The 26,068-nt window shown below is 51.6% G+C and overlaps 1 protein-coding gene across 4 annotated transcripts; it reads left to right on the top strand.

Annotated features, from left to right (window-relative positions):
* Window positions 1-25,988, top strand: OGDH (oxoglutarate dehydrogenase). 4 transcript variants are annotated; one of them, XM_056508640.1, is made up of 23 exons: window positions 2-251; window positions 5,338-5,526; window positions 7,631-7,733; window positions 12,589-12,633; window positions 14,990-15,105; window positions 16,223-16,377; window positions 16,799-16,945; window positions 17,402-17,492; window positions 18,380-18,559; window positions 19,600-19,728; window positions 20,205-20,384; window positions 20,555-20,707; window positions 21,389-21,491; window positions 21,720-21,848; window positions 22,763-22,913; window positions 23,008-23,135; window positions 23,223-23,401; window positions 23,548-23,619; window positions 24,083-24,205; window positions 24,793-24,865; window positions 25,284-25,447; window positions 25,535-25,689; window positions 25,773-25,988. In XM_056508640.1, exons 1-23 carry the CDS (start codon window positions 30-32, stop codon window positions 25,891-25,893), a joined length of 3,108 nt encoding a protein of 1,035 aa, XP_056364615.1. In that variant the 5' UTR covers window positions 2-29; the 3' UTR covers window positions 25,894-25,988. The 4 variants fall into 4 exon arrangements, with proteins under 4 accessions (XP_056364617.1, XP_056364615.1, XP_056364618.1 ...); XM_056508643.1 differs by lacking the exon at window positions 7,631-7,733 and adding an exon at window positions 7,423-7,513; XM_056508642.1 differs by lacking the exons at window positions 7,631-7,733; window positions 12,589-12,633 and adding an exon at window positions 7,423-7,513 and having other exon boundaries at window positions 1-251.
* The last annotated feature ends 80 nt before the right edge of the window (window positions 25,989-26,068 follow it).

Raw genomic sequence — 26,068 nt, 5'->3', positions numbered from 1 at the left:
AGGAACTTGTGTGAGGCAAGAGGACAAAAATGCTTAACTTAAGGACTTGTGCAGCAAAACTGAGGCCCTTGACAGCCTCACAGACTGTAAAGACAATTTCCCAACACAGACCGGCAGCACCCAGGACGTTCCAACAGCTCAGGTGCTACAGTGCACCAGTGGCTGCCGAACCATTTCTGAGTGGGACTAGTTCAAACTATGTGGAGGAAATGTATTATGCTTGGCTGGAAAATCCCAAAAGTGTACATAAGGTAAGGATCAACCTTGTCAGGACATCGCCTTCACTTCTCTATGTGTCTGAGCAGTGGGTGCAGGTAAGTGCCACCTCTTGAGGAGCAGTGAATTCATCTGTAGGGCCTGGATGTTTGTGGATGGTCCTTCTGCCCAAAAGAAACAGCAGTGATGACTTGAGCAAGAGCCAAAAGAAGCTTTTTCTGTTCAAGCGGGAACGCCATGGGCTTGGGACACGGGCAGCATCCTGGATCACAAGCGGATACAAGGAATGGCTCCTGGGAATCCACCTGTAGCAAGCTTCCAATGCTGGTTTTTTTCCATCTCTGGTGGCTCATCAAGAGGGTTGATTGCAGAATGGAGGATGGGAATAAGGGTCAAGGAGGGTATTCTACACATTGTGACTGGTTTCCTTGTCTCCGGCATGGGTGGTGTTCTGTGTTGGGGCAGATGTAGCTAAGCTTGTCTTTGACCTTGTGTGTGTAAAACCAGACTGCTGATCTACAGATGGTGGGGGGGACAGGGTTTGATGGCTACAGGAATTCCCACCGGCTGCTCCTGAACTTAAAACTGGGAAAACAATCCAGCTGTGGGCAATATGTGCAGAGGTCTGTCCTGATCTGGATCGCTGAAGCTCTTCCAGCAAGGCTGAGCCTGGCAGGTGAGGGCTCAGCTGGGAGGAGACGTTCTGAAACCTGACAGCATTTTTTCCCCATCCCCAGTGTTTCACAAGGAAAATGTTTCTCCAGTGACTAAGTCTTGGCATTACCCAGGGGATTTTTAGGACAGTTTTGAACATATCCTGATATGGAGTAGGGATTTTCTTTATTTATAAGCCATGTGTAGACCAGGATGGAATGAGTGAATGAGCAATTAGGGGTATAAGGAATCCTATGCCCCAGCATTCATGACAGTTTGATGTGTTTTTAATGACACTGATCCCACCCATCCAAAATGAAGATGCTAAAAAGTTTTCTTAACATAGGATTTTCACAAAAATGTTGACTTCATGCTTTGGAGGGAAACAGGTGGCTGAGCCAAACTATAGACTTGCAAAACTTCTTAGTTTGGGTTTTGCCCTTTGCCAAATAGTAACTTGAAAGCTGCCCAAGCACATGGTACAACCCCTCCTTCAGAGGTGGGATATTGCACTAAAAGCCATGAGCTCAAATACTTTAGATTGGTTTAAATTTAAAAACAAGTGAGAATTACACCACTTTGTTCCAGCAACAGGCAATCATGACTTTGATAGAGTCATCGTGTGATACTAGCTCTTTGATTCCTGGGCAGTCTTGAAAGTCACTCCAAGCAGTGAGGTTTTTCTGTCCCTGAGTAGCACAGAGACCAGGTGCTCCTTGCTGTGCTGTGTCCCACTAGGGACGAGGGAGATGTTCAACTGGGAATAGCTGGAATGTCTTTGCTCTTGTCACCAAAAACCTCTGAGACTTCCAGCTGGTGCAAATCCCAGCTGAGCACACTGAATCCATTTCCTCCATGTAGACACTGGGGGTTTTAACTGTAGAACAAGCTCTAGTGCTTGCTTAAAATAGGGAAGATAAAAAAGAGGTTATTTTAGGGCATTTTCTACATGGAATCCTTCAGCTGAACTCCAGTTTTAAGTTTGATGAGCAGATTTGGATAATAATAACAGTAGAAAAATAAAAATTAGAGCTGAGTGGGAGAAAGAGGAGGTGAGGGCTTGGGGGATGGGTGCCAGTGGGCTGCCACAGTGCTGTGTGCTCCTGGGACTGCATCCCTTGGAAGTGGGAACACCATCCTCCTGCCCTCCTTTTGACCAGCCTGGGTGCTTGGCACAGCCCACACTGTCTCCCCATACCATAAGTAACATCATAGGTGCTTCAGGGAAGGTGGCCAAACAGCTGTGGCTGCAGGTGGGTGGTACCTGCATACATCTGGGGTAGTTCAGCCTCCCTAAGCAGCAGCCCTGGAGTTTGGATTGAACTGGGGGACAAGGACACAACTCTCCCCATGAATCTGTACATGAAACAGCCCTTAAAATAGACTCCTTAACTTGGCAGTGTTTGAGATTTTAAATTGAAAGGAGTTTGATGACACCATCACATCTGAGAAAACTGAAGGTCCTTGTCTAGGCTGATAAAGGACAGAGCAATGTGCGTGGTGTGAACCCATTGGCTGCTGCTTGGCTGCCTGCTCTCAGCGAAGATTACCTGCCTTAAATTTGGTTCAGACTACTCCTCCTGCAACCGTAAGTTCTGATGTTCGTTGTCTCCTCCCTGCTGGAGGAGGAGGTGCTGCCAGACCTGCAGACCATGCCAAGCAGGATTGATGCTTCTGGAGCCCGTGGCAAGGGAAGGAGCAGGAAGCAGCCTGAGCTGGAGGTGGAAGCTGTGTGTCCCTTATGCATGTCCCAGCCTGAAGCACACTTAGTGCTGCAGTGGATGGGAAATGTCACCCCTCTTCCCTTGCTGTGCATGCCTGACCTCCAAGCTGGGAAACTGGGACATGACAGTATGAGCCCACATCCTTCTTCAGAAGCTGAATCTGGTAGAAGGTGCTGGTTTGGCTTGGTGAGCTGGTTTGGGGCTGTTCCCCATAGAGGAGCATGTTCTGAGCTTCACTCACAGAACTGAGCTAAAGATCCCTCTAAAGCCCTGAACTATCCTGATGTGTGGCAGGCAGCTGATTCACCAATCCCACTTTGCCAGTGCATGGAGGAGCGCTGGGAAAGCTAGTCCAGGCTAATGCTCTGTGTTCCAGCTGTGGGACTGTCTAAAAATGCCCTGAATCTGAGTTCTCTCAAAATGTATATCTATGTATCTTATATCCTGTATGTGTCTATACAGGGTATAAAAGCAAGCAGAGCACTCACAGAGCTGCCATGAGCACAGAGAAGTCAGAGGGGAATAACCCCATGATTTTATTACTGGTGTTACCTTTGGCAAGTGCTGGATTAAGACAAAGTTCTCTTTCCCATGATAAAGCAGGATAACTCTTATTGGGCAATTCAGCCTCTCCCATGGGAAATATGAGCTGCAGAGGCACCTCTGTGCTTCCCAGAAACCCATGGGATAGCCCTTGGATTCTCCTGAATTAAAACAACATCAGCAGATTGAAAGCTGATGTTTTTATGGCACTTATCAGGGCTCTAGCCTGCCCTGTGCCACCCGGACATCATTCTGTGGAGCAATAAAGCTCTCAGTGAAAGTGCTCAAACTGATCCAGCTGGTGCCACACCTTGTTTGCAGAGTTTAAAGTGGACTTTTTCTTCCAGAACAAAAGCTAATTGCAACTCCAAAAGGTATGAATGGCAGAAGGGAGGAGGTTATAAAAGCAACACTCCTGGCTCTCTCCCTGTCCACACCTCCTTCACAGATGCTCCTTTTCTTTTGCCTGTCTTTATTTGCCAGTACATGAAACAATCTTAAACCACCGAGTGAAGTGCCCAGCCAGGTTCCTCTCCATGCCAAGGGCACAGAGCCCATCCCTGGGTGCTTGTCCCTGTATTTGCAGAGCTGATAGCTTTGGGGGCACTCAGGAGCTTTGTGAGCCTGTGGAAGGGAAGAGCAGGGATGGAGCAAAAAGCAGCTCTCCCTCTTTTGCCACTGAAATTTCCTTTAGCCAGAACAGGGTTGGGTGTTTTCTGTCTTCCCTTTCTTTTCCCCTTGGGGGAGTGATTGTTTATCAGTTAGTGTCAAAATGTTCCAGATCTTATTTATGTTCCTTTAGCGTGACCAATTTCTAAATTTATTCACCTTCTGCAGTGATGTGATGGGACAATGGGGTGTTTGAGTAAATTGGAACTGGAAGTACATTCCTGGGGCATGTGATGTGTGCTGCAACTGTAGGAGCTTCCAAGAGGAACAGCTGAGCTGGGGCAACTCCGAGCAAAGGGCAGGTTTTCGGTCTTCTCCACCCTGTTTCCCAGGGACAAAAACTGTTCTCTGCCCCAAACAACCCCCGCTTTGAGGGCACTTTTCTACATGCGTTAAACAGTCTGGGGATGGCTGGGCTTCGTCCGTCTCCAGTCACCAAGGCTGTATTTGGTGCTCTCCAAGGTGCAGGATGCCAAGCTCTCAGTCAGTGGAGAGACCCTTGGGCTGAAGCCAGCGTGCAAATCCCATGGGATTTACTTGCACAAGCTACCTTCCTGGGTCTGTGCTGGCACACAGCTGCTGCTCCGCTGTGCCCTCATCCTTTGCCATCATTTAGTGGCACATGAGATGAGGCACAAGCGTGATGGGAGGATCTGGAATCAAACTTTGGCCACACTCTCTCCTTCCCCAAATCTGCTGGTGCTTCTACAAGGAGACTGGTTCACTTGAGTTTGGCCTGGGACACTTCCAGGCTTTTCAGACAGTGTTGGAAAAGTATGACAGTACACGAGTCTGTCCAGGGCTTTTTTCCAGTGTTTTGATTTGGTTTTTAACACCTAGAAGTGCCCATCTGCAGAGGGAACAGGAGCAGAGGTGGCAGCTGCCTCATTCTGGGCATGAGTGAGCTGGTATGGGAGTACCTCTGTAAGTGCTGTCATTGGTGTCACCAAAAGGATAGGGGAAAATTGAAGAAGAGAAAGAAAAATAAAACTATTGCTGGTTGGGAGCTGAACAACACAGCTTATGCTGGGATTTAGGTCTCTGGCCATTCAGATCATGGAAGGAGAAAGAGATGTATTTGATTACAGGGCAGAAATATTTTTCAGAAAATATTGGGGTATTTAGAGAGCAGTGTCCTCCCCTGGGGAGAGGGAAGTGAGCTGGAAGTTCAGGCTGGGGCTAATTGCTCAGAGCAGCATTTTGAAGAGCAGAGCCAAGGGATGGGGTATCGCTGTGTCCTGTCCTGGTGCCACTCCCAAGGGAGGGCTGGCTCTGGCATTGACTTCCTTCCAAAAGAAACAACCCAGATGGATGGGAAGTGGGATAGTGAGGTAGCTGGAATAGTGGGAGAGCTTTAGTGCTCTTTTGTTCCAAGCAGGTGGGTGCCTTCAGCAGCGGCTGCATGGAGCTGAGGTACAGGGGAAGAGGCAGCTCTGTCTCTTGCTTTGGCAGTAAAGTTGAGACCTGTAACTTTCACTGAGGAGGTGTTGGACTGCAAGTGAAGACACCTCTCTATTTTTCTTTTTCCTAGTCATGGGACATCTTTTTTCGCAACGCCAATGCTGGAGCTGCTCCAGGCACTGCTTACCAAAGCCCCCCTCCACTGACTACCAGCCTCTCCACCCTGTCCCAAGCCCAGTCCCTGGTTCAGGCACAGCCTAATGTGGATAAACTCGTGGAGGACCATCTTGCAGTGCAATCTCTCATCAGGGCATATCAGGTAAGGGGACTGTGCCGAGGAGGGTCGTGTCCTTTGTTGAGGGGCTTGCAGCAGCTGAGGTGGGCTGGAGTTAGTGCAAATGATGCACGTGTTTGCATGCAGAGCATGCAGGATAGCAGCTGGTCTGCCGTGTTAGGAGCAGCTGATCTGTTGGGGCAGAAACTCAGCTAATGCTTTGCTGGACAACAGGAAGATTAAAGCTATTGTCATCCAAACAGGGTGGCAGAGAGTGGGAGGTCTTCTCCACACTCTCTGTAGTTTGCTGCCTTCTGGAATGCTGCTCCTGTGCTGTGGGCTCCTGCCATGCTTAGCAATGGCATGGAGCACCCATCCTTCTTCCCCCTGTTGCTGACAGAGCTTCCAAGGTTCTAAAATCAGAGATCAGGAAACATTTCCATGTGATTTGCAACCTGGAAGTGGCCCGTGGGGCTCATGGGCTGCAGCTCAGACCAATGCTGCCAAGTCAGCATTCTGGGAGAAACGAGTTTGGAGAAGGAAAGAAACTTCCCTCTGGCTGAGGGAAGGCTAGCAAATATTCTAACTCTGGAGAACATTTAAATGTATTTCTACATCTGTATTATCCTTTTATTTTTTGTTGTGCTCTGGTTTATCAAGTATAGGGGCTGTAATTATGGTTGTGGTGAGAAGTTTATGAACCCAGATGCTGTGCAGTTGTGACTGTGAGCTTCTCAGCTGTTCCTGTGATGAAGCACTTGCTGTGCTGTGCAGTTGTGTTCCTGCTGAGATACGGGGAAAATCCAATGTAAAAGGCTATGAGTTACAGCAGGAACTGCAGCACTGGGAGAGTCCAAAGGTCTGCCCAGCCTTGGCTCTGCTCTCTGGCTCCAAGACAGTGCCCCTGCTGCTGCAACTGCGGTGCTGATGTCAGCATTGGGACCTGTTTGTGAGGACCTGCATGGCTGATTCCCTGATTCCATGAGAGATGACCACCCTGCCAACTCTCAGGCAGCCCCTGCCAGTGGAACAGGCAGGCAGATGCTGAGTTTGAACATGGAGTGACTGATGTAATTGGAAGCAGAAGCCTGAAGTCAGGGATTTGAAAACAAAATCCATAACCTCTTCAGCATGCCTGTCTCTTCTTCAGGCTCTGAATGGCAGCACAGGAAGATGATGGCTCTTGGTATTTTTCTAAGCTGTCCATAGTGAGAAGTTATCTCCCTCCTCCTCTTGGTGTCACAGTAGGGCTGTAGCTGCAGCGAGATGTCCAGGTGGGGAGGTTCAGGACAGTATATGGAGGTATGAAAGAGTAGAAGGTGAAGGAAGCCCTGCATGTTATTGGTAACCTGCTTAAAACAGCACACATCAGAACAGTCTGAATGGGAAGGGTCCTTAAAGTCTGTCTTGTTCTGTGCTGCCGCTCCCCTGCCACAGGAGAGGACATCTACTATAACCTTCCAAGTTGCTCCACAAGCCCCATCCAACCTGGCCTTGAACACTGCCAGGGATGGGGCAACCACAGCTTCTCTGAGCAAATTTCCTCTTTGTGTGCCTGTGATTCTTAGAAAGAGACCATCAGTGTGAAGTTACTGCATCTGTAGAAAGGAGCTGCTCAAATTGGACACAAGGCTGATGCTGGGAAAGCATCAAGAGATCCTTAGACCTGTCTCTGCTGTGAAGGAGCTTGCCATCCCCCCATACACCTGCCAAACCTGGTGTCAGGTAGAGCAGAGCAGTCCTGGTGGCTGCTGGCACTCCCTGATGTGCTGTAGGTGACAGTAAACCCAACTTCTCCAGGCTTCAGCTGCAGCTAGAATTGAGGTAGCTCTGCAGAACATGTAAAGAGGGAAACGGAATTAAATTTTCTAACTTCTTTTTTTTTCTTTTTAAGGAATGTCTCTTCAATTAACTTTTTTTAATCTGTGTTGTTGCTTCCAGGTCAGGGGTCACCACATTGCAAAGCTTGATCCTCTCGGCATTAGTTGTGTAAATTTTGATGATGCGCCAGTAACTGTTTCTCCAAACGTCGGTGAGAATTACTCTGCAAATTAATTCTAATGTAATTTAACTTTTTTACCCCTCCCCTCTTTTGTTTTTCTCTCCCTTTGGTTCCTGTTCTCCTTTCCATTCCTGGTGCATTTCATAGATTCGAGGGCATCATGTAGCACAACTCGATCCACTGGGCATCTTGGATGCAGATCTGGACTCCTCCCTTCCAGCCGATATTATCACATCCACAGACAAACTGGGTGAGGGCTTTGAGAGCAGTTGGTGCTGCATTGCTTGAGCTCCCCTCTCTTTCACAGCTTCATAGGTAGATTGCTTCACAGGCCGGGGGTCTGAAGTTTCCTTAGTAATGATCACTCTAAAATTGTAGTTGCCGGCAGCAGCAGCAGTGCAGTCCTGCCACCCTCCGGCTGTCACTCCAGTACTCAGCTCATGTTTCTTCAACAATTGCTAATCAGTGTTATCACTGATCATGCTCACCCAGAAGCAAAAACCCAGAAGGGCTGGAAGCAATTGCATCTTCTGGAAATGCAAAAATGCAAAGCAGAGAGGTTTTGTGTTGGTGAGAGCTGGAGATCTGTTCTCTCAGCTCCTCTTGCTGTCTTTGGGGACCCTCAGAGCTGGGGTTGAATGTACTGGGTTCATCTTTGCAGGGCTGAGGCTGCCCTCCTGAACTTCCAGCTTGCCCCAGCATCTGTAAATCCTTCAATTGTCCTTTTTCCAAGACTGAGCTATGAGTTCCTACTGGTGATCATAACAAGGAAGCTTTGGGATGCAATCCTTTCCAAGTAGAGAGGTGGAAATCCCAGTGCATTTGAGTGAGAGCTGCATGAGTGTTGTACACAAGAGTGTGTGGTGCCCAGATCTGAAAGTGCTTAAACCCAGCACCTCTCCATGTGCTTTAGAGCTGATTTCTGTACTTTGCTACCATTCTCCTAGCCAGGATGAGGTTGCTAAACTCTGTCACCTCACTGGTGCTTCCCAGGGTGGTTCCCTGGCACTCCGAGTGCTCCAGAGGCATGCTCATGCTCCTAACATAGAGTAGAGCAGCAGTGATGATTACTAACCTCGCCAATCGAAACAGCCGATCAGAATGCGCGGTGCACGTAAACCGCCTTGTTTCCTTATTCATCTGCCAGCACAGGACACCAGCCCTGGACCTGCTGGACTTTCGGACAGGATTACATGTACCAGGAGCAGTAGGGAAGGGAGTAGGTTTTGGTTGGAGCAGTTTGCTGGATGATGAGGAGGCTGCTTCATCCCACAGTCTGGACTCTGACATGCTTCTCTAGAGGACCAACGCTTGTCTGAGCCTCAGGAGCTGTCCAGCTCCAGCTTGGAGTGTGTCCTGTGCCTGAGATATTTTGTTGGCAAGGGGTAGACAGATGATGGCTGTGAACCCAGCTGTGGGAGGAGATACACATGCTGACTATGAGCACTATGAAGAAAGCAGGAAGACTTTTTAGGTGAACTTGAAGTCCCTCACCATGGCTGGGTAGGGGAGAGGATGAGGAAAGGCTTTTCCAACTCCGGGTATTTGGCCTCTGCTGTGGTCACTACAGTTCTGAAGCAGAGCAGGAGAGGAGAGCCCTGAAGCCTTATGCCTGGTGGATGTGTATCCCTTTTCAGAGTAGAGCAGGGTCTGGAGGAATCCCTGAGCGAGTCAGCTGTGAGTGGTGGCAGTGACAGCTGTCAGTCCCTAGGCAGGAAAGGGAGCTGGGTGTGGGGAGCAGAGTTACTATGCTGCTCAGGAAGTTGTAGACTCACAGAGTGGTCAGGGTTGGAAAGGGACTTAAGAGGTCAGCTTGTCTAATCCTGCTGACACAGGCAGGGACAGCTTCCACTAGACCAGGTTGCTCCAAGCCCTGTCCAGTTTGTCCTTGAACATTTCCAGGGATGAGGCACGCACAGCTGCCCTGGGCAGCCTGTGGTAGCACCTCACCACCCTCACAGAGAATTTCTTCCTTAAGTCCAATCACTGACATCCCCTTTATCAGTGTGCAACCCTTGTCCCTGGTCGTGGCACTGCAGACCCTGGGAAAAAGTCTCTTCCTCCTTTCCCATAAGTCCCTTTATAGACTGAAAGGTCACAACAGTATCTCCTGGAACTTTCTCTCCTCCAGGCTTGACACCCCCAGCTTTCCCAGCCTACCTCCATAGCAGAGGGGCTCCAGACCTTCAAGAATCCCCTTGGCCTTCTCTGGACTTGCTCCAGCAGGTCCACATGTCTTGCCCTGGGGACCCCAGTGCTGGAGGCAGTACTGGTGGAGTCTCAGCTGAGTGAAGCAGGGGGACAGAATGCCCCTCTCAGCTGTTGGTCACACTTCCGATGCAGCCCAGGACATGTATGGATTCCTGAGTTGTCAGTGCATGTGGCTGGTTCATGTCCAACTTATTGACCAGGACCTCAAAGTCATTCTCTACAGAGCTGCTTTCCATTCATCCATCCATCCATCCATCCATGGACTGGGGATTCCCCCAACCCTTGCATTTGGCATTGTTGAACTTCATGAAGTTCATGTAGTCCCTCTCTTCCAGCCTGTCCAAGAACCTCTGGATGGCATCCTGTCACTCCAGCATGTCACTGCAACACTCAGTAGTGTCACCTGGCTGAGGGTGCCCATTATTCCACTGTCCATATCATTGATGGAGGAATTAAGCCCTACTGATCCCAGCAGAGACCCTTGAGAGACATTGCTCTTTACTGCTCTCACAGGTCTGCTTCAGGGGAAGGTCAGTTCAAAGGTAAAGTCCCTCTGAGAGCTGCTGAGTCTGCTGGTTCCTCAGGAGCCAAGTGTGTTCCAGCCATGTCCTGGCTTCAGAGGATGCAGAGCCCAATGGATCCAAGAGCAAGTCCTCCCTGGCAGTGCCAGCCAGCCTGCTGTGCTGGTGCCAGTGTCCAGTACAGCTGTAACAACATCTGGGAGATGCAGTCTAGGCTCCATTTTCCCTGCTTCCCCAGGGTGAGTTGCCACAAGCCAGGCAGTGTATCCCAGTGTGGCTCACTGTGGTGAGAAGCATTCAGGCGTAGCTAGTCCATAGGCATTGGCTAGAAGGAACCTCAGCATGGGATCTCTTGTGTCTGAGCAAGCCCTTAGACTTAATCTCGGTTCCTTTGTGGCTTTCTTATTAAAATATCTGTCATTGTGGCTACTGGTGTTGTTTTGCTGCCCAATAATCCATGAATTCATAGCAAATAATGAGTCCTGAGAACAAGATATAATGGTGGCAGCTGCCAGCTCATGCTGGGGTTGTGTCTCATGGTAGAACCTCAGACACAGGTGGCTAGATCTTAGCAAAATACTTTTTTTTATCTTTCTAGAAGTATTATTTATACTGAGTAGATTTTCCTCTGGTATTCTTATCTTGAAAAACCTCATCTAGTCAATCCTAACTGTAACTGGGTGAAGTTAGTTTGCAAATAATGTTCAGGAAGTAGGGAAGGAGCTGCAGTGGTGCAGAATACAGAACTCCGTCTGTTGGGTGTTTCCTGCTTGCGGCAGAAAAAGCCAATTTCGAAGCAGATCCTCCTCGGTTTTTTTTTTTGTTTTGTTTTGTTTTGTTTGTTTTGTTTTTTTGTTTGTTTGTTTTTTTGTTTTGTTTGGTTTTGTTTTGTTTTGAAAGAATAGTAGCACTTGACCGGGAAGTTAGTAACAGGAGTAGGTTTGAAACTTGGAAACAATGTTGTTTCCTTTTTCTGAACAGTGAGGTCCTTTAAAGGTCACCTTTTGTGGTGTGATCACAGTTGCCAGCAGTTTAAGTGGCAGTGCTGTGATTCAAAGAAGTTGGATGGTTAATGTCGGAAATTGATCTTTCTTATCAATTGCCTTTTGTTTAGCAACTGGTTTGGTTCTGGTTTGGAAGCTCTCTTTGGATTAAGCAGTTAGATCTTTGGGGAAAATGTCAGAGGGGAAAAACCTGCCCAGGGCTACTCAGTCTGAGGAGTGGTGAGGCTGGAGCCACCCAATTCCCCTTTTTCTTGTCTTTTCTATTTAAAAAAGACCCCAAAGTAATCTCATCTTGGTCTTCCACTGCAGCTGGTCTGGCATGGTAAGTGTGTAAAACAAGGCTAGGATAACTACAGGAACTCAGTATGACCCTGAAAATAGAAAGAAAGAAATAGTACTTTAGCACCCTGAAATTTGTGTGGTATGTGGAAGACTGTGTGTGTCTAAGTGTCTGTCTGTCTGTCTTTCTCCCCGGGGAAGGCAGCTGCCTCTGCCTCATGCCAAGGGGAATTGATGGAAATCCTCTTCCAGCTCAGGAAGAGCCAGGCAAGCCCCTGCAGGGAGCTGCGCTTCAGGTGCTCCCGCCTTCCTTTTCCCCACTTTGGGGAAGTGTCTGATTATCCCTGCTGACCCAAAGGGCAAGTGTTTCCAAGGCCTTTTTTGTAACCAGGTGAGATTGAGGCACTTGGGTCACCTACCCTACGCAGGCTGGCGGCTCTGGTGCTGTGTGTTTGCCCACTGCTCCCGTGAGCTGGCACTCCTGCCTGCACCAGGCGTGCTCCAGGAGAGACGGCTGTGCACGTCTGCTGTGCCGCTGTCTTCACTGTCTTCCTCATGAAGTGCCTGCTTGTTAACACCCCTCCTCCTCTGTGCAAAGGCAGCATCCTTAACCTCTGTGGGCTGACCTTGAAGTCCTCCCAGCAGCACGAGCAGAGCAAACCCTCTGGAGCAGGTGTTGGTGGGAGGCAGCTCCCAGCTCTGCAGGGGGTTCTGCTCTCTGTGATGCAGCTTGACAAGATGCATTCGGTTGTAGCAAATGAAGATGCCAGGCCACCCTCTCTCCCATCAAGGTTTGAGAAGAGATCTCAAACTGTGCAGCTCAACTACACCCCAGTGTCTGATGCCCCCCTTCCCCTCCTGCTCCTCCCACCTCTCATCAGACTTCCCACCAAGATTTCTCTTCTGCCTAGTGTGTAGTCATCCTCCATCCCTGCCCCTTTGCCTCTGATGGATTTTGACTATTTAAAATACTGTAATTTTTTGACTTGTGCTTTCCATGACGGTTTCCACAGTTCCTGGGTTTTTTACTAACCTTGACTGCATCTTTCTATCTTCTCCCTTTCTGCAACCCCCTCCCTGCCCCCCCCAGACCTCGCAGTGTTCAAGGAGCGGCTGAGAGTGTTAACAGTAGGAGGTATGCAATTAATGAGCCCTTAACCCTCTTCAGTGCAGGACTCTCTTTGAATAGGTTATTCTGGGCATGAACTTAACTGGTAAAGTGGGCCTCCCCATCTCCCACCACTCCTGAGTTTTGCAAAATGTTTTATTTTTAATTTCTATTCAAAGTCTTGATATAGGTGTGTGGTTAGTGACACTTGTATAAATCCTCAATTTGAGCCTTGTTGACCTTTTCTGTACTGTGTTTGCGTGCTTGGCTTGCTAGAATACGTTTTGTTGTGAATATTAATTCTACAAGGCCTCAGTCTCCCTCATTGGTGCAAGGTCCTAAAAATCCAAGCTGTCTTCTCCTGATTTTGTCACAGGAAAAATTTGGCAGCTTACCCCTTGCCTTCCTCCATCTGATGGTGTTGCTGCCTATAAATACCAAGTGTTGTCAGGGCTGGCAGGCTGCAGCAAAGAAGCAAAGATGCTTACATGTCCTAAAACTCCTTGTAAAATCTGATACTCCCCAAGGTGGACCAGAGTGTCTCCAAAGCATCATAGCAGAACAAGCCAAAGCCCTGTGCTGCAGGTCTGCAAGCTTCAGCAAATTACTGAGGATTCCCTGAAACCCTTCGACAGGCAGTTTGTCTGGGATGCTCCCTGGTGCTGCTCTCTGGGATTTCTGTTTGAATGGGAACCAAAGAGAAGCCCCAGAGACAGAGGGCCAGACACTCAACTCCTGTCTGATACAGTGTTCATAGGCATAGCTCCAGAGTACAGCTGCTGGGACCTGGCTTCATTCCCTCTCCTGGGACTCCAGTGTCCAGGAGGGTGGTGTGAGCAGCAGAGGGGATAAACAGCAGTAGCACCCAGGAATGTGTCCACTACAGGCTGACTGGAGTGTTCCCAGTTTCTGGACTCGCCCCTCAAGGCTGCACAGGGATGAGCCATGACCATTGTCATGGAATCACAGAATGGCTTAGGCCTTAGAAAGGGGCCTTTCATACTACTCAGTCCACTAGACTAGATTGCTCCAAGCCTGTCATTGAACACTTCCAGGGATCAGGCTGTCTACAGCTCACTGTCCATTCCTGACCAGATAGCAAGGCATAGACTTTTAAGATGAAGTTCAAGGAAGGGGCCAGTTTTTGCCTCTCATTCCCCTGGGGAAGGTGGGTTACACTGCTCTGCCATGTTTAGATGGCGTTCCCCATCCCCTATCTAAAAGAGCCCCCAGCTAGGGTCATTGGCAGGTTTGGAGGAAGCTGGGAGGAGTAGTGGTGTCTCTTCTGCAGCTCCTGCCCTGGAGTTAGGAAACACCTTGGGACCAGGCCTTGTTGGGAGTGTGGGAGGGATGAGCAGGAGCCTGAAAGAGATGCCAAGGCTATAGACTCCTTCATCCAAGTTCCTGCTTCAGAAGGGTCATGGGATTCTGCAATTTCTGGTCCTGCTTCTGCCTTTCTGCATTGGTTTAGCGAGGTCAGCACTGTCCCTCCTCCTCTGTGCCTCAGTTTCCCCAAAGACAACCGACAACCATGAGTTTCAGTGGGTAGTGAGGCACCTCTGATGGCTTTGGGGTACAGCGGGACTTGCCTGCAGCCCTAAATCCCAGCCTCCAGCTCTTGAGGCCTGCTTGGCCCCTCTCCAGGCCCAGCTCAGCTCCCCACAGCCCCCATACCATGAGTAGGAGCTGCCTCCAAATCATCAGCTACCAGTGCCAAAGGGAGGAGGTTTTCTGAGCAGAGCTAGGCAAAAGCTGTAATTAAAATCTTGCTGATTGGGGTGAAAGGGTACCTGGCAGCCAAACCCCTGAGTGGCTGCTGGCCACCCTGCTCCCGGGCTGAGCTATTCAGGAGAGTCCATTAGAACCCTGTTGCCTTTTCTTTCTAGATTCTCTGTCTCTCCATTCTTGGGGTATTGTCTGTTTGGTTGTGTCTGTTTTAACATTTCCTTCTCTACGTTGACTCTATTTTTAATTCCCACCATGTTCCGACACCTCTGGTGTGCTTGGTGACTCCTCAATTCCTGTTTCTTTTCTCTCCCCTCTGTTATAATTTGTTGTGTATTTTTTGTGTTCTTGGGGCTCCAAACTCCCTGACTCACCCTGGATTTTAATTGCCCGTTTCCATGCATATACATTGCTTTGTGGTTCATTTCCTGTGGTGTCTTCCGTAATAACTCATTGTTCTGTGCTTAACGTCTTTTTGTTTAATTATGGCTTGGTTTTTATCCATATAAACCTCCTTCATGCTTATTTTTTATTTATGCTGCTTTTTTTTGTCCTTTCCCCACCTCTCCCAAATGTATCTGGTCCCCCTGTGGTGGTATCCCCATCCCTCCTCCTTCCTTCTTTCTCTTGCTTGTCCCACCCATGACAAATCCTGCAGGCTTTTATGGTCTGGATGAATCTGACCTCGACAAAGTTTTCCACTTGCCCACAACCACTTTCATCGGTGGAAATGAATCGGCTCTTCCACTCCGGGAAATCATCCGTCGGCTGGAGGTGAGGAGGGCAGGGCTCTGTACCAGACCCACGTGCAACCAGGGGCAGGGGCAGAGAACTTCTCTTTGAAAGTTTTGGATCAACTGTGCATTATAAGATTTTCAGTTTGGGAGCTGCTTCTCAGCCCCACTCACAAGAGCCACCTTGAGTAACCTGCTGAGCTCTGATTGCCTCCATCTTTCTGCTGCTTTGCAGCAGTGCACTTGGTTTGCCCAAGGTGAGCAAACCCCAGAGAGGTAGATATTGCCTTTTTTGAAACCTCTCCAGCTATGCTTTCCAGTTTGAAGCAGCAGCTGGTGCTGGCAGTGCACAGGAGTGGGCTGGAGGCCGGGATCCCTTCTCCAGGCACTGCAGCAGTGTTGCTGTCCTGCATGGGCATCCATCAGAGGGTCTTGGTGCAGGTTTGTGACCCCTGGGGCTGGAGCTTTCAGCTCATGCAGGCAGTTTCCCTTTTCTGCCAAATTTCATCCCCTCCTGTGCTTGGACTGATCTCAAGCAGCTCTCAGGCACGCTGCAGGCTACTCATATGGTCTCTGCTGAGACTCGTTGACCTTGGAAGAAGCAAAACTGTGCCAGCATCTTACTTCAGCTACAGGAATGGGCTCCTCATTGTGGGAGGAGCTTCTTCTGATTCTCCCCTGCTCTGTGATGTGAAATTTTGGTCTGCTCACAGGTAATGCCACCAAGAGGGAAAATCTCCTCTGAGGTGGATGTAAAGGACTTTTGTGGATGTAAAGGACTGATTGTGGGCCCCTCAGGGAAAGGGAATTAAACAGCTTGATGCTGGGTCATGTTCACAGTCCGAGCTGCCCTGCAGCATGGAACATGCCCTGCCACATCCCTTTTCCTGGGAATACAGCTCAGACAAGGCTCCTAAAGCAGGGCTGTTGCAGGGCTGGCAGCTGTGTTCCCCCCAGGATCTCCCCCCAGCTGCCAGGCATGAGGGTTGATGTCTCTGCTGGCATAGAAGGGCTCCTTGGCTGAAAGGGTAAAGGGGGAAATGAAGAGCCCATGGCCCTGTAATTCAGTGGGGTGCTGCAAGTGCCAGTCCTTTGGGAGTTTGAGGTGCTGAAGCCCTGGCTGTTGTCTGATGGCCCCACGTTTCCCATTGGAGCAGATGGCATACTGCCAGCACATTGGCGTGGAGTTCATGTTCATCAATGACCTGGAGCAGTGCCAGTGGATCCGGCAGAAGTTTGAGACCCCAGGCATCATGCAGTTCACCAATGAAGAGAAGCGCACGCTGCTGGCCAGGCTGGTCCGCTCTACCAGGTACCCTGGGGGCTTCACCTTCTCCACATCTTCGCCAGGAGGTTTGCTCCTGGCCAGAGTGATGCACTCACCAGCTGAGTCACATCTTGACATCATCTGTCACCATCAGCTTAATGAGCGGGGTGATGCCAGTGAACTTCCAGTCTGAAAGGCTCAGGTGCTGGCAAAAAACCTGAAAATGTGGATAATGCTGAAAGAAAAGGTCTAAAAATAAGCATTAAGTGCAGTACGGTGTTGGAGTGGGGGGAAATGGCCAGCTGAGCTCTGTGGGAAGACACCGAAGTGACTGTTGTGTGCTGCATGGTACCAGCTTGAGCATCAGTCAGTGCTGTGGTTCCCTTGGTGCAGTCCCTGCCTCTTCTCTGGTTTCTGCCCTCAGCTGTAGCCCTGGCATCGATCCCTCCCTCCCTTTGCCTTCTAGGTTTGAGGAGTTCCTCCATCGGAAATGGTCTTCTGAGAAGCGTTTTGGTCTGGAGGGATGCGAAGTGCTGATCCCAGCCTTAAAGACCATTATTGATAAGTCAAGTGAGAAGGGAGTGGATTATGTGATCATGGGGATGCCCCACAGGTAATCTTGCCTCAAGCCATGGTGCTGCTTGGTGTGGGTGGAAGGTGGGAGGATACTGCTGGGGTTTAGTACTGGAGGGCAAGTACCAAATTGATTTCTGCCATCACCTAATTGATTTTGGTTGGTGATGAACTTCAGCTGGAGAGCTCAGGCCTTAAAGACCCCTGCTCGTCAGGGTCTTTCCTGCTTCTTTGTAAATTCTTCTGGAGAGGGGAGGTGGCATGAGGTCAGAGCTGGAATCATACTGGAATCCCGGCACCTGCCCACTCTGGGGCATCTCAGCAAGTATGTAGGGTGTGGTGTTGGCCAAACCATCCCTGTGCTGAGGGATGTTCAGACTCCTTCTGGGGAGTCCCTGTGTCTGGGACACACCCCTCGCAGGAGGAGTAGGCTGTGCCAGTGGGGGTTGTAGGTCACAGCACTCAATTGCTGTCAGCAGTGGTCTTGCTTTTGCAGGGGACGCCTGAATGTTCTCGCCAACGTGATCAGGAAAGAGCTGGAGCAGATCTTCTGCCAGTTTGACTCCAAGCTGGAGGCTGCTGATGAGGTGAGCTTCTTCCCTGCCTGCAGCAGGCTGCTGCTCCCTGTCCCTGAGCAGTCCCCAAGGGCTGTGGCTGGATTGTGCCACTGCTTCTGGTGTCACTCAGTGGCACTGGTGTTGCAAGAATTTCCACATTGCAAGCACACCTGGATGATGGAAGCCTTTGTAGAGGTCAGTGCTGGTCTGTCCTTGCCTGTCCTGGGGTGATGTGTGCTGGTGTCTCCAGCACAAGCTTGGCTGTTGGCAGCTCTTCAGGGCATGAAGCAGCCTCGGAGTGGATGCTGAGAGGAGGGGAAGGTGGACGGGAGCAGAAGTTAATTTGTGCCCCTGATCCCCATCTGGGATTCTAAAGCAACTCTAGAAGCAGCTCTGTCACTGCAATAAACTCATGCTCCAAAGCTTCAGCATCATAAGCTGGGATGATTTGGCTCTGGGGAAGCTGGGCTGGGCTGGCTTTATCCTTCCATGACCTTCAGTGGGATTTCAAGGTGAGAAAGCAGCAGCCTGGGGCCTCGAGGTGCCGTGACAGGGTACCTGGCCGAATATTGGGAATGGTACCATGGATGGCCATGCTGCTGCAGTGTGTGTAGAGCTCAGGCAAGTGTTGCCTGTTATTCAGGGTCTTTGCCCAACCCACCACACTTGCTTCATCCCCCACACCTTCAGCTGTGTTTAGATGGGCTGAGTGGATGTCTGAAGTTGGTGGTGGTTTGGCACCTGGAACAGGCTTTCCTGGGTGCCAGTTCAGCTCCTGCAGTGAGTGCCTGCTGTGTTGTGGCAGTACCTACAAGAAATGCCCCCCTCTTCTAGCCTTGGGGTCAGTGCTCCTCTGTCTCCTTCCATGCCCCAGAAGCCACTCATGCTCCTGGGGGTGACTGTCTTCTCTCTACCAGGGCTCTGGTGACGTGAAGTACCACCTGGGAATGTACCACCGGCGGATTAACCGCGTCACTGACAGGAACATCACCCTTTCCTTAGTGGCAAATCCTTCTCATTTGGAAGCAGCTGATCCTGTTGTTCAAGGCAAGACTAAGGCAGAGCAGTTTTACTGCGGAGACACAGAGGGGAAGAAGGTGAGTGCTGCTTAGATGTGTGTAGTGAAGTGGCCTAGGCTGAATGGATTTTAGTGGAGACAGGCTGGTGAGAAAGTGAAGTAACTTGTCTGCTTTCTGCTTGATGTGCACCTTCCCCTGCTGTCACCCTGACTTTGCTCCTCCATCCTTTCCTTCTGTTTTTGGAGATAACTCTGGGAGGGGCTTGCCCACCCTAGGCTCCCCTTGCTGCTTTCTTCATCTTTAAACTGACTAAGCTGGACTGTGGGCACAGCAAATGAACAACCTGTGACTGGAAGACTGGGACATGAGGGGAACCCCAAGGCAATCCAAGAACCACACCTTGGAGGCCTTGGCAGCAGGATCTCAGTGTGACTAGAGATAACCATTCCTGGGACTGGGAAAGCTGGAGCTGGCAACAGGAGGCAGTTCTCTTCACCCCAGTGGGAAGGGGCTGTGGGAAGCTGATTGCTGTGTGATTCACTGCAGACCTGTCTCCAACCCCTAAAAGTGGAAGAGTGAGATCCAAAGTGCCTTCCTCCCTCCTTCACCCCAAGGGCTTGATATAAATAGACAGATCCCTGTCCTTGCCTGGCAGGAGGTGTCCTCAGCCAGCCCCTGGGATGGTGACAAAATAACATCAGTGGCTCTGAAGCTCCTGGGCTCACTCCTGCCCATGGGGCTTCTGGGCTGAAAGCGTGAGGGTACAGGGCTTTCTTCTCTTCTTGCCCCAGTGAGAAAAAGGCTTTGCTTTGGGATGTATGTATTTGGTAATGGGACTTGCTGCCCAGCTGGGGCATACTGGCTGCTGTTTTGCTGTCTGCTCAGGATGCCCCAAGTGTGCTGCCCTTGCTGGTGGGGTGGGGCTGGTGGCCACAGTCTCTGGTGTGTTAACCATGGCTGACTCCACTCCCATCCTCTGGGAAAGCACTGGATGTGTTGATGAGCTGCTCCATGCCCTTTTTGGGATGCTGAAAGCTCATGGGGAGGAAAGCTGGGCCCTTTCCTGGTGGTGCCCTGCTCACTGTCCCTGATGCTCATCATGGCTTCCCCTCTCCCAGGTGATGTCCATCCTCCTGCATGGCGATGCTGCATTTGCAGGGCAGGGCATTGTGTACGAGACATTTCACCTGAGCGACCTTCCCTCCTACACCACCCACGGCACTGTCCATGTTGTGGTCAACAACCAGGTGAGGAGCAAATACCCTGTGCCTGTGGGTCCCTGGCAGAGCTGTCTCTGCAGGCTCTGGGGAAGGGAGTAGCTGGAACCAGCAGCAGCTGTTTCCCTGGCAGGAGCCCTAACCTGTGAGCCCAGTCTGGTGCAGAGGTGGTACAACCTGATGCTCAGTGTGTGGGGTCTGACAGGGCTGATCCTGTTTGCTGTCACAGAAACCAGAGGCGTTTCACTGGGAGCATCCTGTCCCCACAGCTGCAGCAGGTACCAGGATGTGCCACTGTGTCCAGATACAGGAGACAGGCAGGTTGTGCATCCACAGCCCAGCTGCAGCAGTTGAGGTGCTCTTGGAGCTGTGTGGAAAGTTTCTTGGGACAACAAAGTACATTTGCCTCACACCAAGCCAGCTGTGACACCAGCTGCATAGCAAAGCTGTATCCCAAATCCAGTTGGTAACACTGTGCACATCCTGTTTCTCCTCACTTGCTACAGATTGGCTTCACAACAGACCCTCGGATGGCGCGCTCCTCCCCGTACCCAACCGACGTAGCCCGTGTGGTCAACGCGCCCATCTTCCACGTCAATGCAGATGACCCTGAGGCCGTCGTCTATGTGTGCAATGTGGCAGCAGAATGGCGAAGCACCTTCCACAAGGACGTGGTGGTGGATTTGGTAAGGAATGTGGCACAAGTCCCTGAAGCTGAGACTCTGCCAGGGGTGTGCTTGGGTCCCTCCTGGGCTGTTTGGGACACTAGCTCACATGATCCAGGTAGCTCCCAAGTGCTTTTGGAGTGGTAGGTCACAGGCAGCTGCATTTCAAAGGCTCTTTCCTCTCCTGGCAGGTTTGTTACAGGCGCAACGGGCACAATGAGATGGATGAACCTATGTTCACGCAACCCTTGATGTACAAACAGATCCGGAAACAGAAGCCAGTGTTGCAGAAATATGCAGAGCTGCTGATTTCCCAGGGGGTGGTAAATCAGCCAGAGTATGAGGTATCATCTGTGGGGCCTGAAAGGAAAACTGCTGGTGGCATCTCCAGGAAAAATTACTTACATGGTTCAGATTGGATGTGAACCATATGAAGGGCCCATGTGGGCCTACAGGAACCATGTGCTTGTGCTTGTAACCTAAAGGTGGCAGAGCTGTGCTGGGGTTGGGTGTGCACTGCACTGCAGACCTGGCAGTGATGGAGTTCAGAGCCAAAGCTCTTCCTTGAACTGTGCCTGCTCTGAAAAGTGCAGGAACATCTAGTTCAAGGATCACCCTGTGATCAGCATGGAACAGGCCATGCAGCTCTGGCCACTGTAGCACAGGCGGGTCCCAGTGCTCAGGATTGCTGTAGCCACGGGCAGATCCTGTCCCGGTTCTGCTGCTTGGGCAGCTCGCAGTGCAGAGGCTTTGCCAGCCCTGCTTGCCCTGGTACCACCTGGTACCACCTTTCAGCATCAGTAGGGCTGGACACAAGATGTCAGCTCTGAACGTAGCAGACCTATGCCTTGGGGTACAGAGGTCCCAGCTGTGGCTGTGCTCTCTGAGGCTGAACTGCACAACTTTGGGACTTCCTGCTGTGGGGGCCACCTCTGCCCTCCAGCACCCTTGCAAGCTTACACTGAGGTCTTCAGATTCAACACCCTTGTTTGGAGATCCCCTCTTAATGTTGTTCTGCCTTTCAGGAGGAAATTGCCAAGTACGATAAGATTTGTGAGGAGGCCCATGCCAGATCCAAGGATGAGAAAATCTTGCACATCAAGCACTGGCTGGATTCACCTTGGCCAGGTAAGGCACTAGCAGTGATCTGGAGGCTGTGGCAAAGCACTCGGCCTCTCCAGAGCCATGGCAGAGATTTTCTAGTAAACCATCCCACAGGGGAGGTTAATGGGGCTCTTCCCATTGCTGGTGCCCCCACCCATATGTGCACCCATTGCTTGAGGGTGTCCATGACCTGAAGTCTTCCTACAGGTCTGGCACATCTTCTGCAGCATAGGGTTTCTCCTTCTCCAACAGGTTTCTTCACTTTGGATGGGCAGCCCCGGAGCATGACCTGCCCTTCCACTGGCCTCAATGAAGAGGACCTGACGCACATTGGTCAAGTGGCCAGCTCGGTTCCAGTGGAGGATTTCACTATCCATGGAGGTAGGAGCTCATGAAAGCTGTGCCAGACTGGAGATTTGTTCTGGAGAGATGTGAGATAGGGCTGGGATGTGGCCTGGAAGGAAGGGACGTATTGGACTGCTTCAATATGTGTGGGCAGCAGGTTAAGGGTGGGGATCCTCCCCCTGTGTGCTGCATTCTTGAGATGCTGCCTGAAACCCATGTCCAGCTCTGGGGTCCCAGAGCAAGCAAAATCTGGACCTGTTAGAGCAGGTCCAGAGGAGGTCTTGAAAATGATACCAGTGCTGGAGCCCCTGTGCAGGAGCTCTGAGAGAGCTGCATCTGTCTAGCCTGGAGGAAAGAAGGCTCCAGGGAGACCTTAGAGACCCTTCCAGTGCCTAAAGGAGCTTCCAGAGAGATTGAGAGGCACTTTGTACCAGGGCATGGAGCAATAAGACAAGAGGGAATGGTTTCCCACTGCCAGAGGGCAGTGTTAGATGGGATATTGGGAAGAAATTCTTCCCTGGGAGGGTGGTGAGACCCTGGCACAGGTTTCCCACAGAAGTTGTGGTTGCCCTGGAAGGGTTCAAGACCAGGTTGGACAGGGCTTGGAGCAACTTAGTGTACTGGAAAGTGTCCCTTCTAGTGCAAGAAACCCCTATAGGAGGGGTTGGGCTGGATGATCTTTAAGGTTCCTTTTCAACTAGGCTCTATGAGAACTTGTTCACTAGGGAGGTATGGGTAAGGAAAGTGAACAAGGAATAGCTCTTCTTTGGAGCTGATCCTTCCCTGCAGTCCTGATTCCTCATCCATGGTTCTTCCCTCCAGAAGAGGTGAATCCACTCCTCTGCCCATGGCACTTGCAGTCTGTCAGTCTGTGGGCTGGTTCTGGAACAAATGTATTGTCACTGGAGCTCTGTCTCATGCTGGCTGTGAACCGGCTTCTGTTCTGGCAGGTCTGAGCCGCATTCTGAAAACCCGTGGGGAGATGGTGAAGAACCGGACAGTCGACTGGGCCCTGGCAGAGTACATGGCATTTGGCTCCCTGCTCAAAGAGGGCATCCACATCCGCCTGAGTGGCCAGGACGTTGAGAGGGGGACATTTAGGTAAAATTCTGCTTTTGGAGGCTTTAAAGGCAATTCTGGCCTTTCTGGAAGGGATCCAAAGGCTGACGATGAAGTCGTCTTCTCCCTTTTCCAGCCATCGCCACCATGTCCTGCATGATCAGAATGTGGACAAGAGGACCTGTATCCCCATGAACCACCTCTGGCCCAACCAGGCTCCGTACACTGTCTGCAACAGCTCCCTGTCAGAGTACGGTGTCTTGGGTAAGTGAGTAGGTCTGTGTTCACTGCCGAGAGTGAGGCTGCTCTGGAAGGGTAACCCAACCCTCTCACTGCTCTTGCATTCCTCAGGATTTGAGCTGGGCTTCGCCATGGCCAGTCCCAATGCCCTGGTGCTTTGGGAAGCCCAGTTTGGGGATTTCCACAACACCGCTCAATGCATCATCGACCAGTTCATCTGTCCTGGGCAGGCCAAGTGGGTCAGGCAGAATGGCATTGTCCTGCTGCTTCCCCACGGCATGGAGGGCATGGTAAGGACTCCCCTTGCTCTCCCTGGCGGCAGAACCCTGGACAGCAGAGGCATGGGCAGAGCACTGCTCATGACGTGGCAGTGCCTGACGGGTTCTCAATGCTTGCCTTGTCCTGCAATGACCATCCCCCTTCTTGGTCCCCATAGGGTCCTGAGCACTCCTCTGCCCGCCCAGAGCGATTCCTGCAGATGTGCAACGATGATCCGGATGTCTTCCCCGTGAGTTGTGGCCCCCATGGTGTGGTGCTCAGCCTGACCCTCCTGTGCCCTGGATTGGGCTGGGTGGAGGGCAGAAACAGCCGTGTGGGCTTAGCACAGTGGGAGTCAATGGCAGGAGACATGGGATGCCTTGGTGTCATGCTGCCCCGTAGGGTTTGGGGAAAGCTGGTGCCCAGGCTACACCTCCATGCAACCTGGGGCTGTGGTATAGTCCAAGGCAGACATGGCCCTGAAAGAGAGGGAGTTGCTGGCCTCCCCCATGACTAGACCAAGATGGAGGACATGGAGCCTCTCCCAGGTTTCTGTGGGTCTCTGTGCTCTGGAGAGTGAGGGAAAGGAAAGAAGAGGGAAGGAAGGAAAGGGAGGGAGGGCTGGGGACCACTTCTCTCCCTGCTGCTGGAGCCATGAGGCAAGAGGTACCTTGTGTTTCCTGAAATCCCCTCACCCACGCTGGCTGAGGCAGAAGCTGGATGACTTTGATGTGCGTCAGCTCTATGAATGCAACTGGATCGTCGTGAACTGCTCCACTCCAGCCAACTTCTTCCACGTCCTCCGGCGCCAGATCCTCTTGCCCTTCCGCAAACCGGTCAGTGCCAACAGCTCCATGCCCAGCTTGATGCCCAGGCAGGGTGCTGTATCCCTGCTGGACTGGGATAGGGCTGGGGGCTACTTCTTCCAGCACTTCAGACATGGGCAGTTGGCCTCTGCCTGACCAAGAACCTCATGGTGCTCAGGACTGGCTTGGTGTTTGATGTGCAGCTGCTGGCTTGTGTGGGCTGCAGAGGCTTGTGACCCCTTCCCAAACTCCATGGGGAGGTCAGGGCTGTTGGAGCCAAAAGACACTGCTAATTCAGTGCAGTGTCTGCACAGTACATAACCTAATTCAGCCACTTCTAGTCAGTTCCAACCATGGGACAGGCAGGCCCCTGGTAACCCCCTTCCAACTCTTCCTCCGGGGGCATCCTGACTGGGATGGTTGGTGCTGTTTGGAATGGGTGCCCAATCTGGCAGAGCACTGCAGCTGAGTGAGAAGCATATCTCCAGCAGCTGCTGCCTTGCTTAGGCAGGATGGGCAGGGGAGGGCAGGCAGGTGACTGCTCCAGCACTGGCTTGTAGAGGAGATGTTCCTCGCAGGGCTGACCACCTTGCTCTGCCTCTTGTCCCCCTCTCCAGCTGATAATCTTCACTCCAAAGTCGCTGCTGCGCCACCCCGAAGCCCGCTCCAGCTTCGATGAGATGCTGCCAGGTACAAGTAGCACAGAGCTGCCTGTGTTCCCCCCGTGCCGCTCCGCAGGGTGAAGGGCAGAAGCCTGTGGCCTTGGGTAGAGTCTGCCTGGCAGCAGCCTTCCCATGCTGGAGAGTGGCCAAGTGAGATCAGGGCCTTCTCCTTGGCACACGGGAGTCCCCCCTCATCAGGGCTGAGCCTGGCACCCTCGGGAGACTTGGCTCAGTGGTGCTTCCTCCATCAGCAGCTACTTGCTGCTGGGATTTAGCAGTCCCAAGTGCCACATGATGCTTTGTAGTAAAAGTTGTGCCTGTACCTGGGTCTACTGACTCTGCCTCTCAGGGTCCTGGAAAGGGCTGGCATGGGATATGGGTGCAGTGGCTGCTGGCACAGTGCTGTGAACTGCTGTGGCTCAGGGTGCCGTTCTCTTCCTTGGCAGGCACCCACTTCCTCCGTGTCATCCCTGACAGTGGCCCTGCGGCCCAGAACCCCGAGCAGGTGAAGCGGGTGCTGTTCTGCACCGGCAAGGTGTACTATGACCTGACCCGCGAGCGCAAGGCCCGGCAGATGGAGGCCGATGTGGCCATCACCAGGGTGGAGCAGGTGTGCAGGGTCTGCCATGCCTGTGGGCTGGGGTTCCCTGAGATGCTGCCCCATGTCTCCAGTGACACCATTCTGTGTCCCTTGTAGCTCTCCCCATTCCCCTTTGACCTCCTCCAGCGGGAAGCTCAGAAATACCCAGCTGCCGAGCTGGTGTGGTGCCAGGAGGAGCACAAGAACCAGGGCTACTATGACTATGTCAAACCCCGGCTTCGCACCACCATCAACCGTGCCAAGCCTGTCTGGTAAGGATGCAGGGGGTGACTGTGAGGCTGAGAGGGCGTTTGTCAGTACAGACCCTTCTTATGGCCCACCTTCTCCCTGGCAGGTATGCAGGGCGGGAGCCAGCAGCTGCCCCTGCCACTGGCAATAAGAAAACTCACCTGACAGAGCTGCAGCGGCTCCTCGACACGGCCTTCAACCTCGATGCCTTCAAGGACATGGCCTGAGCGCCGGCGCGGCACGGCATGCTCCTCTTTCTGTCTGTCCATCTCTCTGTCCTTCATTCACCTCCCCCCCTCAACTACAGATCTTGTCAACCCCACATTGGTGCCTGGAGTCCTTGTCTGCCTTGTGCCAGGGTGGCACAGGTGCAGCCTACCCTGCGAGCGTGAGGGTCTGGGG

The sequence above is a fragment of the Oenanthe melanoleuca genome, chromosome 22 (assembly GCF_029582105.1).
Source record: "Oenanthe melanoleuca isolate GR-GAL-2019-014 chromosome 22, OMel1.0, whole genome shotgun sequence".
NCBI classification, from domain to species: Eukaryota; Metazoa; Chordata; class Aves; order Passeriformes; family Muscicapidae; genus Oenanthe; species Oenanthe melanoleuca.
The sequence above is the reverse complement of the archived record's forward strand: the minus strand, read 5'-3'. Positions and strand labels throughout refer to the sequence as shown.